The 12,186-nt window shown below is 56.5% G+C and overlaps 4 protein-coding genes across 4 annotated transcripts; 2 read left to right on the plus strand and 2 right to left on the minus strand.

Annotated features, from left to right (window-relative positions):
• Positions 1-1,740: 1,740 nt before the first annotated feature.
• On the minus strand, positions 1,741-2,590 carry BGZ61DRAFT_517658 (uncharacterized protein; the record flags this gene model as incomplete). The annotated part of the gene is made up of 2 exons (XM_046252339.1): positions 1,741-2,170; positions 2,284-2,590. The coding sequence occupies 2 exons, from the start codon at positions 2,588-2,590 to the stop codon at positions 2,034-2,036; spliced, it is 444 nt and encodes a 147-aa protein (XP_046104772.1). The 3' UTR covers positions 1,741-2,033.
• Positions 2,591-7,760: 5,170 nt separating this feature from the next.
• BGZ61DRAFT_451243 (marvel domain-containing protein) lies at positions 7,761-9,047 on the plus strand. The gene has a single exon (XM_046245806.1). It carries the CDS (start codon positions 8,140-8,142, stop codon positions 8,668-8,670), a length of 531 nt encoding a protein of 176 aa, XP_046104773.1. The 5' UTR covers positions 7,761-8,139; the 3' UTR covers positions 8,671-9,047.
• Positions 9,048-9,364: 317 nt separating this feature from the next.
• On the minus strand, positions 9,365-9,758 carry BGZ61DRAFT_532223 (uncharacterized protein; the record flags this gene model as incomplete). Its single annotated transcript, XM_046253839.1, has 2 exons — positions 9,365-9,468; positions 9,536-9,758. The coding sequence occupies 2 exons, from the start codon at positions 9,756-9,758 to the stop codon at positions 9,365-9,367; spliced, it is 327 nt and encodes a 108-aa protein (XP_046104774.1).
• Positions 9,759-10,547: 789 nt separating this feature from the next.
• Positions 10,548-12,106, plus strand: BGZ61DRAFT_493732 (domain found in IF2B/IF5-domain-containing protein; the record flags this gene model as incomplete). The annotated part of the gene is made up of 3 exons (XM_046250687.1): positions 10,548-10,559; positions 11,057-11,867; positions 11,937-12,106. 3 exons carry the CDS (start codon positions 10,548-10,550, stop codon positions 12,104-12,106), a joined length of 993 nt encoding a protein of 330 aa, XP_046104775.1.
• Positions 12,107-12,186: the final 80 nt, after the last annotated feature.

A 12,186-nucleotide genomic window follows, 5' to 3' on the forward strand; every position in this document is an offset into this window, starting at 1 on the left:
GTGTACTTGGGCCCTCTCCCGAAGTACTTTCCACTCTCAGAACTCCCTCACACATGCGCTCACACTCACGCGCGCGCGCACGCACAGTCTCTCGGTCCCATGGCCCTGGCACGCACCCTCCTCTCACAGTCTCTCTCTCTCTCCGTTTCTCCCTTGCAGCCCGCCCGCCCGCCTCCCTCCCGTCCCGCCGGCTCTCTCCTTCCGAACCAGTCAGCCAAACGCGTACCTGGGCCGGAGTGGAACTTGGCCCGGGACTTGGCACTGCCTCCAGCTCCAACTCGAGCTCCAGCACGGCCAAGAAACTCGAGCTGAAACCCGAACCCCGGGCTTAGTCTCACGCCGCGAGCCCGTCTCATCATGGCGAGCAAACGGGCTCCACTCCGGCCATGGCCATAACCATCGACCCGGCCGCTGGAGTGGGCCAGGAACAACTCGAGAAAAAAAGTTCCGAGCGCAGGGGAGATATCGTCAACAAGGGAAATCTTGCCAACACCCACTCCCACATCCGCATATCCGTCATGCACACTCGCACCGCGACAACGAGATTACAGACGCCGAGAGAGATCCGTTGCCCCTGTCCCTTGTTCGGTCCCGGGGCTCTCCCCGGTGCGCGCACCCCCTGTGGTGGCCCTGTGGAGCACGGGCACCGCATGGCGCCCCGCCCATCAACGACGGCCCATCGACGGCCCACAGACGGCCCATGAACCATGGACATGCAGCGCGTTCGAAATGGAAATGGAACAAAGTGGACATGGAAAGGCATTGACGCAGTGAGGCTCCTGCGGGCTCGTGCATGCGCCTGATGGCTCCTGGCCACTCCTGCAGGGTGATGAGGCGGCTCCTTTGTGATGGGGCTTGAGGCTGCGTCTTTCCCTGGAACCCGTTGAGCCAGCCCTGTCCTGGGATGGATGCGACAGCTGCTGGCTCTGCACGCACGCGCAGTGCGGTGGCTGGCCTCGTCCTCGTCCTGCATCAAATGATGCATCATCAAAAAAGCCCACTTCCGTTGGCCGAAACCGCGAATCGGCGCCGTCGCTGCTCGTCATGAAGAGCCGCGAGTAGCATGGGTCGTTGACTCGTGGTCGGCAAGTCGGCCCACGAGCCACAGCCTGCAATTGTGTCTTGGCTTGTCTTGGCCCTTCTTGGCATGTCTTGCCCCAGTGCCCCCCGTTCAATCTCCCACACGCCCCCCTCACCGGCCCCGCAGCGCTCAAGGCGCGAGCGCCAGCGCCAGCTCAGAGCCCGCTCCGGCTACAGGGCCCTTCCCACTATACCTCCACTATAACTTGCCTCCGCCATCCACTAATCAGGTGGTGTCGCGCTGCTGGCAGCGCCTTACCTCGGCCCTGTTACGCAACAGTGGCCCGCTCACCCAAGTCCTGCCCCATTCATGCTATCGACGAACTGAATGCCTGCTTTTTGTCATGTAAACCTGACGCACGCGATGACTTTACCCATCGCCTGTTATCAGGGGGAGTGGGCATCCGATTGGGGAGGTTGTATTCTACTTCCCGGTTTTTCCTCTTGCTTCTTTTCGTGTCTTGTCTTTTCATTAGGTTGGTTGGTTGGGTCGGCTGCATTGGGAAATTGCATATTTTCATCCCTGGTTTCTTTCACTTCTCCTGTACTTTTAGACAATACCACCCAGCGTGCTTTATTATTATTATTATTATTTCCATATCCATATAGATTAGGCACCAATGATCATGACACCATGACACTTAAAACCTCATTCATCGTCTCACTACTCTCTGACCGTTCCATCTTCATCCCTCAAGAGCGCCTGGTTCCTCGGAAAGTCATGTACTTACTGTAGCCTCGTCAGCCGTGGGTTACGGTGTAATGACGAAAAATAGTACCCTTTGAACCATGGTGCATACAATATGTTCCGTCGTCAATAACGTAGTTCGGTAGGCCGTCATCCTTCCCACCAATACCAAAAACATCATCTTCATGGCCTCACCTCGACTCGTCACGCATTATTTTGTGCTGTGCTGCTGAGCCTGTTTCAGGCCACATTCCGCTCACACGAGTCAAAAATGCAGATCGATTCCAAAGCCGCGGAAGTTTACATTTATGGACCAGTCCGACTGGACGTCGGCGCGCTCCGTGGTTGAGGCAGGCTGTCCACGGGTCCGCAGAGATACCTGGTTTGCTATTGAGGCTGGACCTTTTGTTGATCAGTAATTAGTCCGGAAATGAAGAACAAGAACCTTTTTTTTGCATGGAACGCTAAACACACTATAGGAAAATACAGGCCCCCTAAGCGCACGACTTCCGCACCCTCGGTGTTGTGGCAGAGGGCATCCGGCCTGCTTCGGGATAGAGCGGGGGTCCGTGTAGCCCGGCGCTCCATCGACGGCCGATCGGTCAAGCGGGCTTGGCAGGCACCGGTCGGCTTTCGTGGGGGCTTCTGCGGTCTCGATTCACCGACCCGCCGCCCCACTTCAAACAGTTGATACCGGGAGTTGGGGATTGGGGAACTGCCGTTTTTGCAACGAGGTATAACTCGACAATTGGGGGCTTTGGAAAACACCATGAAGAACAACAATCTCAACAGTGCCAACATGAAGGCCAACCACTGGCTCATCAACGCCAAGACTGTCCCATCATCACGAGCTCGAGGGATCCACACCACGGCGTCGCCCGCGGCGATGGAAAATTATCTGCGCTGGACATACGAGAATTTCGTAACGGCAAACCTAAATTCATGACGATATCCGCACGGGCTTCGGTCTGCAAGTGTCTCGTTCATTCCATGTCGAAGCCAGGATTAACTTGCAGGACCACAGCGAACCCATCGTGCGCGAGCAGGGGGTCCGGAGAGGAACGGTGTGGCGTATTGGGAACCACATCTGCAACGGCGCACCAATTCAACTACTACTGACTGGGCCAGATGCCATGGTGGATGGGCGGTGGCTTTCTTCAACACGGTTGGCCCAACCACCAAGTCCCCCGCGAACCATGATGGAGGCCTTCGTATCTACACCAAACCCCCAGAATGTGACAAGTCATTCTCATTGGGGAAGTAAGTTTCCCCAGTAACATCAAACCCTCGCACGCGACCTGTATCAAGGGGGGGATGAGCATTGAGCCACTCTGCTGCAGATGCAGGAACCTTCAAGGGGTGGCAGACGTCAACCTGGGAGGGGGACCCCCTGTCCTGGGATAATTAGACCTGGGGTTCGCATCTCAGCCGCAATGTCGTTGGGATAAGCGAGACCCTGCTCCGCAAGGTGGGCTGTGCGTACATACATGATCGACGAAGCGTACGATGATGAGCGCGCCGTGGTATATACTACTGCGCTTGGCAGCATCAAGGGCCTCCACCTGGAAGACGTCGGGATATTTCGGCCGACGGGCCCGGCGAGACCACAGGCCGACAGTAGCACGCACTACGCAGTACGCGGACTCGTTTTTCATGGGGTAGCATCTCTTTACCGTACATTCGTTGGGGACAAGGGTGAGACACACCCCGAGGACGTGTCGCTCGAAGGGGGAAGGTGACAATATTTAAAGTTTGTATGGTAGCGGCTGATGCACGTCGACGGCGGCCTCGGCTTAATAGGTAGGCTATTGCACGCGCTCGTCTACGCACCATGGGCACGCTTTAAAATCGGTAGTCACAGAGCATAATTGCAAATCCCTGTCGGCGGAAACTCCGACGTGGTGTTGGCTGCCGTTTTGACAGACATGTGTTATTGCTGTTTACGAACAATTTCTGGACCTCCACCTGAACCATGACGCCGCCCAGCCCTGAGCCCTCCTGTTTCTGCCTAGTCATGTCCGAATCTATAATTTGTTGTTGTGCTTGGGACGCTTTTCCGGTATTTCGCCGTGTCGTCAGCGGCTGTCCTGAGACATTGCCAGCGAGCCACGGCGCCAGAGCGACGGCCAGTGAAGCGGTCCGGTTGAGATGAGCTAACGCCTAGACGCGACCTTGGTCATGCAAGCAGCAGCCGTTGCCTGTGTAAGTGCATGAAGGACGGACGAAAAAGGAAAGATCGGGACGAAAAGGAAATGGGAGATGCAACCAGAAAACTCAATACGGAACGCGCCTCTGCTAAAATTCAACACTGCCATCATCCCTCCATCAACTAGTTGCTCAGATGACAGGTTGTGGTGCCCTAGCCACCGGGATGAACCTCCGTCATGGTGCATCACGGGGATCCATCATTGAGCGGTGAGAGAGTCCCTGGATGTCGATGGGGCAAAGTGACCTAGCCCTAAACTCTGAAACAAAATAGTTCATCCAGACGAGTAGGACGCCCTCACACCGGGGCGCGTCAAGATCGGGAGGGGCAGCAATGACGCCCTCGAGGTGAGGTGAGTTGGGTTTTTGACTGTCCAGTTGAGCCCTGTGGTGGGGGACCAAAGGTCCCTATTTCCACAACTCAAGGGCGGGCGCGGATCGTCTCCCTCCCGAAGGCGTATGCGGACCCTTGATACCCATCCGAATGGTCATGAGCCAAGAACCCCGACATTTCCCTTTGTCGCTCCCCGGCTGAGGCGTCCCCTTCCCAGCTTCTTGCTCACCGACACGCTCCCGCCAAGCAGGAGGGCCCCGAGATGGCTTCGTTTGCGGAGACGTTGAAGACGTGAAACGTCTCCATCGAAGGGTCTGGATTTCGCCCCGTCCTCTGGTCCCGTCCCCTGGGCGGCGTCCAGCCCAGGGGTTCCTCCGAATGGGATGAGGATCTAGAACTGGTTCCCGGACCCTGTGCAAAGTTTCCTTTGGAGGTGGTGATTGTGGTCAGCCCAGGGCAACGGTAGAGTTGGGCGCCCAGGAGAAACTCAAAAAGATGGAGAGGAGAGGATGCTGAGTCCGGGCGCATTAATAAAGGGCGTGAGAATCAGAATCACAAAGCGGGATGAAGTCGGGCTTCTAGAACACTGCCTGAACGGGAATTGCGAATGCGAGAATTAGTCCAAGTTTGGCTATGTGTCTCAAGAGAAGGTTTGCCGGTGATCCTTCTTTAAGACTGGGCTGGTGATGCAAGAGACAATAGTGTTTCAGTAGGCGAAGGTTGTTTTATTCGGGCGCGTGAGGCTGATGTCTGTCGCCAAAACGAGAGGGGTGTGTAAGTGGGCGCACCACGAAAAAAGCCCATGTACACGGTACATCGACGGCCAACTCTGAGGCTAAAGAGAAGAGGCGCTGCGTAGCAGAAACGATCGAAGCGTAGGTTTGAGCCTGCGGCTTTGGTGGAGATGAGCGTGGTTTCCGCCAACACGCGCGACCCGACGGCGTGGTCGCCCTCGTGTTCGTACAGTATTGGGTTTCGACCAAAGGCGACCCGCGGCTTGCGTGGACAGAGTTTGTGAGAGAACCCGTCAGGCCCCCGGTACGTGGGGGGATATTTTGTGGGAATGGAAGAAGAACTAAGACGACGGATGGCGGCGATGACGTCGAGGCAAGGGCTCTACGGCAAGTTCCCATGAAGACTTGTGAATACGACATGTCGAGAAGCATGGATGGTGTCAATGCTGACGATGAGGCTCCTCGTCATCCCGATCTTGACAGCGGATCTACCCAGTGATCGATTCTGGGGTCTGAGATGAGGAGATTGGCAGCCTTGACAGGGATGGCCGTGTCCAATTGTAGACCAATTGTAGACCAATTCAACTTGGTGTGTGCAGAGAGTGCCAAGGTGGTAGGGGGGCGTCCCAAAAGAGGAGTGTGGGGATGGAAGAGCACATGCTAGGCTAATGCGAGTGCGCATTGTTGGACAATCGAGAATCATAGAGCCGTCATTTGTCTCATTTTGGTCACCTGCGTCTTATTTTGGTCACCTGGCGTCGAGATGTCGTGTCTCTGACGTTTGCTAATTATTAGTCGTTTACTTCTTTCGTCGACACATGAACGCTTCGGGCTCCCTTTGCTCTTGATACTTTTCGTCATCATGATCCATCTCCAGCCACCATGATGAAGCAAGCAACTCTGATCGGGAAGTGGAGGATGAGGGATCGCCGAACATTGGTCCCTTCCAAGAACATTCCACGGCCACGCCTTGTCGTGACTCGGCCGGCGGCCCGTCGGGAGACGGTGGATTCCAAAAGGAGAAATTCAATGTTTCACTTCTCCGCCGCCCACCAGGTTGGGGAAGCCAAGAGTTCCGACCAGTGGGTTGGGTTGGAGGCGGAAGGCTATTTGACGCCCGGCAAGCCCGGCATAGAGAAGCCTGACAGTCACCAGTCGGTAGTTTGGCCAGTTAGCACCGAAGCTTCAGCCGACACCACAGTACCGGTAGATGAGGGGGAGAGTTCTGCCCGTCTTGTCCCGGCATGAGGGTTCCTCGGGAGTGGATGTTGTGGTTCGGCATTGAGATATCAACAACCGAAGGTTCTCGCCGGAGGAGTTGCTCAAGCCTAAACGCACTTGGTAATCATGTCCACACCTGAAAACCCTCGGCACTTGGGTGCCGAGTGGGATGAGCCTTGCGTGTGGACTCTACGGTGGGAAGTGTCTTGAGAACTCTGATCAACGGCGTAGAGATATTCTTGGGATGAGGCGTGTGGGCTGATCATCAACACTCTATCCGGAGAGCTGGTGATGGCTTCGGAGGTTTGCCAGCGGCTTCGTGGATCTCACCAACGGCTTCGTGGCACTGACAGCAGGCGTCAGCAATGGATTCGGCGGTCTCACCATGACCTGTGGGCGGCGGCCTCACGACGATATCGGGCACGTCAGGCGTCACAATGGCTTCGCGGTGGCACATCCATCACGCTCCTGGGTCGCGCCGAGACGTTTGACAATGCCGCATGTGGACATAGAGTTGGTCTCGTCCCTTGAAAGCCTCTGCCGCGGCGAGGCACAAAGCTTGTCGCAAAAAGTCGGTGAAGTCGTCCTTCTAGGCGCGGTCACACGGCCGATGTGTAGGGCGGCCACCTACGCAGCGGCGCCTCGGCAGTTGAAAGAGATTCCGGAAGAGGTGCCACCGCGATGGAGTTGGGGCGTGAGGCTCAGGTCGCCCGTCGATTGGGCAGAGAGGTTTCTGTGCCTGGGGACGACAGTTTTACCGCGGTCGGTCTCGCAGGGCCATGATTGGGCCCTGGCCTCTGAAGCTCCAACAGCCTAGGAGGGGGCTTACAGCGCCTACAGCGCCTCTTCCAGCGCTTCACGCTTCTTCACCGAGCCTGTGGCATGCCGCCACAGAGCCAGCTTTCAGCCTCTAACAGGGTAGGGCACCGACCACCTGCATGAGCAGTGACGCCATCGGGGAATCCGCTAACTCCATTGGACCATCTGTCAACCGCAGCTCCGGTCCACCTGCCAACCGCTATGGAGGGGCAGCTCAACCCAGCAACAACCAGTTCTTGCGCTGAGAACAGCGCGAGTATCAGCGCCCACGCGGTCATGCGTGCGGGCGGCAGAAGAAACACAGTCGCGATGCATCAACAACCTGCCAAGTTGCCGCAAAGCGCCGCGTTTGTTTTTCTGTATTTTTCTGCAGTTGCACACCTGCGCGGATTGTGGAGGTTGGTTCGTTGCCGTTGTCTGGTTGTCGCTCGTAGTTACGACGCAGGTCTGTCTCACAGGCGGCCAGTGAGGCCCTCGACATCCCGCATCGCCCTCAGCAAGACGAAAGGACGTCGAGTCGTCCGATAAAGCAGGCCACCAGGAGGCACCTCCTATGCCGGTTCTCCAAATAGAATGAAGTACATCCAGACAGCAAGAAATTGCAAGTGCAAGGGGTTGCGCGCCTTTTATTAAGAAGGACCCTGAGCCACCTCCACCTCCCCCATGTCAATTAGTTCATCTTGGTTGCTTGGACAATACACAAACATCCATCCACTCCGAGTCTCAACCCCCGATCCCACCCGCCGTCTTGTTCATCCCAACTCCACTCTTCCACTCGAACTCGAACTCGCAGACACTGTAGCTCATCGTCATCCCGTGGGGCATTTCTGTTACAGAACATCAACTATTCGACTCGACTTGCATAGCTCCAGAAGTCTATCCCTCCATCACCATCAACTCCAAATCAGCTCTAGGATCAGCACCCACCCTAGCCAACCAACATCAGCTTCAACCTAGCCTGAGCTCGAGAAATCTATCTCAGCATCCCTCAAACGAAACACCTCGACCAGTCCCAGTCAGCTCCAAGCTCCTCGGCACCGCCGTCAAAATCGCCCAACATGGTGGGAGTCAACATGATCAAGATGATCCTGCGCTGTGTCGCTCTATTCATAACGCTGCTCCTCACAGCCATGATTGGCAACGTCATCGCCACCAACATCGACGGCTACGGGTCTGCCACGGCGGCTATCAACTTCATCATGTTCGTTGCCGTCGTATCATGGATCGTTTGCATAATGGGCATCGCCTCCTTCTTTACCTCGGTCCTCTCCAACCCAATGATCCAAACACCCCTCGATTGTGCCGCCGTTCTCTTCACCTTCATCGCTGCTATCGTCGTCTCAGCCAAGCTACGTATGGTTGACTGCGGCGATATCAATGACAAGAAGATGCCTAGTGACTGGATCGCCTGGGGAGGACCTAACGACGAGAAGCGGTGCCGTGAGCTTCAGGCTGGTGCCGTCTTCTCTTGGTTCCTCCTTACCTGCTTTTCCGCCAGCTTGTTCTTCACCCTCAAGGATGCTCGCGAGCACCTCGGTGGTTCTTTCAGAGCTGCTTCAAGACCCAGCATGTCCCAGCTTCACGTCTGAGCGACAAGCAGGACTGTCGAGAATGACAAGACACGACATAATACGATACGACACGACATGACGCACAATGCAAGCCCAAAGATACCCCCTTCACAGCTGCGATTGTTTGCGTCGTGGCATTCGTATCCAGAGCCCTCCAGCTGGAGCAGAAGCCCATGCTAGTTGGGTTCGTCGCCCCTACGGCGCGCTGGGCAGCGCTGGGCACCTTTGGGACTTTGGCGCAGGAAGACGGTACATGGCATGTTAGCAAGGCGAGGTTTTCTGGGTTGCTTTTCTTCGCAATAGTAATGTTCGAGCATGGGTCATGTTATCATGTGTATAAAAGGTGGTGTAGCAGCAAGGCCAGACCAGGCCACGAGGGAGCCAAAAGAACGGGCTACGACTTATAGTTGATTCAATTCTGCCGCATGCATCGCATGATGGCATTTATCCCAATACCAATGTTGTTCTAATAATATTTTCCGTGCACTCGATCGTTCCCGACTTGTTGGGCGTGTTGCGTCTGTTGCTTCTCACGCAATCTAACAGTTGCATCTTGTTTCAATCATCTATTGTGAGAGGCGCAAACCCAAATCCCTAAACACCATTATGAATCCTTAAATATTCCCGGAGGGGTTGTTCCCCTCTTCTTCCTCTTCCTCTTCCTCTATCGTGCCATCCTTCAGGCAGCCCCATATGCTTGTCATCTTCTCGTCTATAACGTTGCGGCCGCGCCCACTGCTCCGGCGACATTAAATGCCTTCTTGTCGGTCCATCGAACATCGACGTTATGTACCCAGCTCATATACCGCGTCCAACCTGTAACAAGACTGTGTCAGCAACGCTCGTTCTCTCAAACACAAGGCGAAAATAGAGGGTGTCCTACTCCAGTACGCAAATTTCCGACCAAAGAATTTGCCCATCCACGGTACGATCATCATGGTGAGGATGAGCTGCAGCTGCTCTAAGCTGCGCTCCCACTCTTCTTGTGCGTCGGAGTCGGCCTCGGAGTAGATGTCGTCGGTGGACATGGAGGGAAGGGAGTCGACCTCGTCCTTGTCATCTGACACGTCGTGCAGCAGGTCGACGAGGGATTCGGCGCTGGCCATTGCGGCGGCTGGGGGAGGGATAATATATATAGCCCACGGGGGGAGTGTTGGGTGGAACGGCGCGAGCTCGGTGCGGGGAGGTTGAGGATGGTTGGGCGGAGCTCGGAGAGAAGTCGAGGATGGGCGGGATCTCGGATCACGGGTTACGGAGCGGGCTTGGAGGACTGAGGCGCGAATGGCCCGGCGGAGATGCGGCAGCGGATTATGGAGCCGCGTCGGAAGCAAAGGTAACAAATTCTCCTGGGAAGTTCCTCCAGAAAACGAAGCGACAACGGACAACGACCAAGGCGCAACTCCGTCACATAACTATTGCCGAGGAGGGCGTCGTCGGTCGAACTGGCGTCGTCGCCGCACCGGCCCCCGGACTGGCTCTCCGAGCTGGAGAAGCAACGGCGAGCGGTGATTGGCCGGGATGGACGATGTGCGCGCACGTGACCCCGGGCGTGACCAGCACAGCCCCGGGGTTCGGTTCGTCAAGATTGGGCAGGTACCTTAGGTCATCAGTGGTAGCGTCTGAGCTGGCCATGACGTTGGGGCGGATTTCCCTCGCCCCTCGCCAGCATCGCCAACTTCACGACTCCAGCGCAGACCAAGAGGAAAGGAAGCAGCAGCCAGCAGCATCAAACAACCCGAGGCGCCGCCGGACCACCGCATCATCGCCCCCCCGAACACGGCCGAGACACGCAGAGCCCGTACCACTGGAACTGGACCTGGACCTGGAACCGGAACCGGAACTAGACTCGCGCGCGCATCAGTGCCGCATCAGCAGCACGCAAACAAGCAGCAACCATGGAAGGCCAAGTGAGTACCCGACTCGGCACCAGAGCGTCTAGCCCTGTTTACGCCCTGTTTTTTACCCTCCCAGCGCGCACCTCTCCCACCATCTTCCCACACCACAGCACCGCTCCGCACCAAACAGCCCACCAAACAACCCACCAAACAAACGGGCTGCCCCTCCAAAAGCCTTTCTTTTTACCCCACCGCATCCCCTCGACACACGCTGCAATGCACCACCACCCACCACGCTGCGCTGTCCACTCACTGTCCACTCACTGCCCGTTGCCCACTGCCCACACATTTTCCCACTGTCACCTCCGCTGCAACCAATTGTACCACCCCCTTCTCGCCATTTCTGGGACAGTCTCGATTTGACTTCCTGAGTCACATTTTCCGTCCGCCACCATCACCATAACCCTCAATCCTCCACCTCCACCTCCGCCTCAACCTCAACCTCCCCACCCCCGACCCAACTCCATCCGACGACTCTACTAACAACCTCTTCTTTCTTTCATTTGCAGCCTCCTCGCGAACGCAAATCCCGCAAATCCGTTACATTTACCGACGAACAAATCGTAGTTGACGCTGACGGCTCCGTGACCATGGTCAACGCCACCGACGATCCCAAGGAGACAGCCCAGTCCCATACGCCTCGTACGCCGCCGTTGACTGCCGCCCTTGGAGCCTTTACTGACCCCCAGCCCCCAGCCGGTGTGGACGACGCCCCCCCTGCCGAGGAAGGTGGCCTGGACCTGTCCCTCCTCAAGAAGAAGAAGAAGAAGAAGGTCAAGACCGACGACGCCGAAGCCGACGATGCTGCCCCCGCCGAGGACGGTGGCCTCGACCTCTCCATGAAGAAGAAGAAGAAGAAGAAGGTCAAGGATGTCGGACCCGAGGACGACGAGTTCACCGCCAAGCTCAAGGAGCTCGAGGTCAAGGACGAGGAGGGCGAGGAGCCCGCCCAGGAGGACGTGGGCGACATGGATGCCGGCACCGGCATCTGGGCCCACGACGAGACCAAGCCAATTGTCTACACCATGCTCCTGAACCGTTTCTTCAGCCAACTTGCCCAGAAGAACCCCGACCACGCCATCACTGGCAGCAAGAGCTACAAGATTCCCCCACCCCAGTGCATGCGTGAAGGCAACCGAAAGACCGTCTTCGCCAACATTGCCGACATCTGCAAGCGAATGAAGCGAACTGAGGAGCACGTTACTGCCTACCTCTTCGCCGAGTTAGGTACCAGCGGTTCCGTCGACGGTAGCCGAAGATTGGTTATCAAGGGACGTTTCCAGCAAAAGCAGATTGAGAACGTCGTCCGAAAATACATCAGTAAGTCTACCCCACTCACTTCCTTGACCCCCTGCCGGTGACGACCCCAGATGCTAACAACAATCCCAGTCGAGTACGTCACTTGCAAGACCTGTAAATCCCCCGATACCGAGCTCAACAAGGGAGAGAACCGTCTGTACTTCATCACCTGCAACAACTGTGGATCCCGACGAAGTGTCACCGCTATCAAGACTGGTTTCTCTGCCCAGGTTGGCAAGCGAAGAAAGATGCAGGGTTAAGCTGCCATGCCTCTCTTTTTCCGTTTCCCCACGCCTGTGTCCATACAGGCGGCTTCTGTTTGGTCTCGACTAGTGTCTGC

Source organism: Ilyonectria robusta (assembly GCF_021365365.1).
Source record: "Ilyonectria robusta strain PMI_751 chromosome Unknown BGZ61scaffold_9, whole genome shotgun sequence".
NCBI classification, from domain to species: Eukaryota; Fungi; Ascomycota; class Sordariomycetes; order Hypocreales; family Nectriaceae; genus Ilyonectria; species Ilyonectria robusta.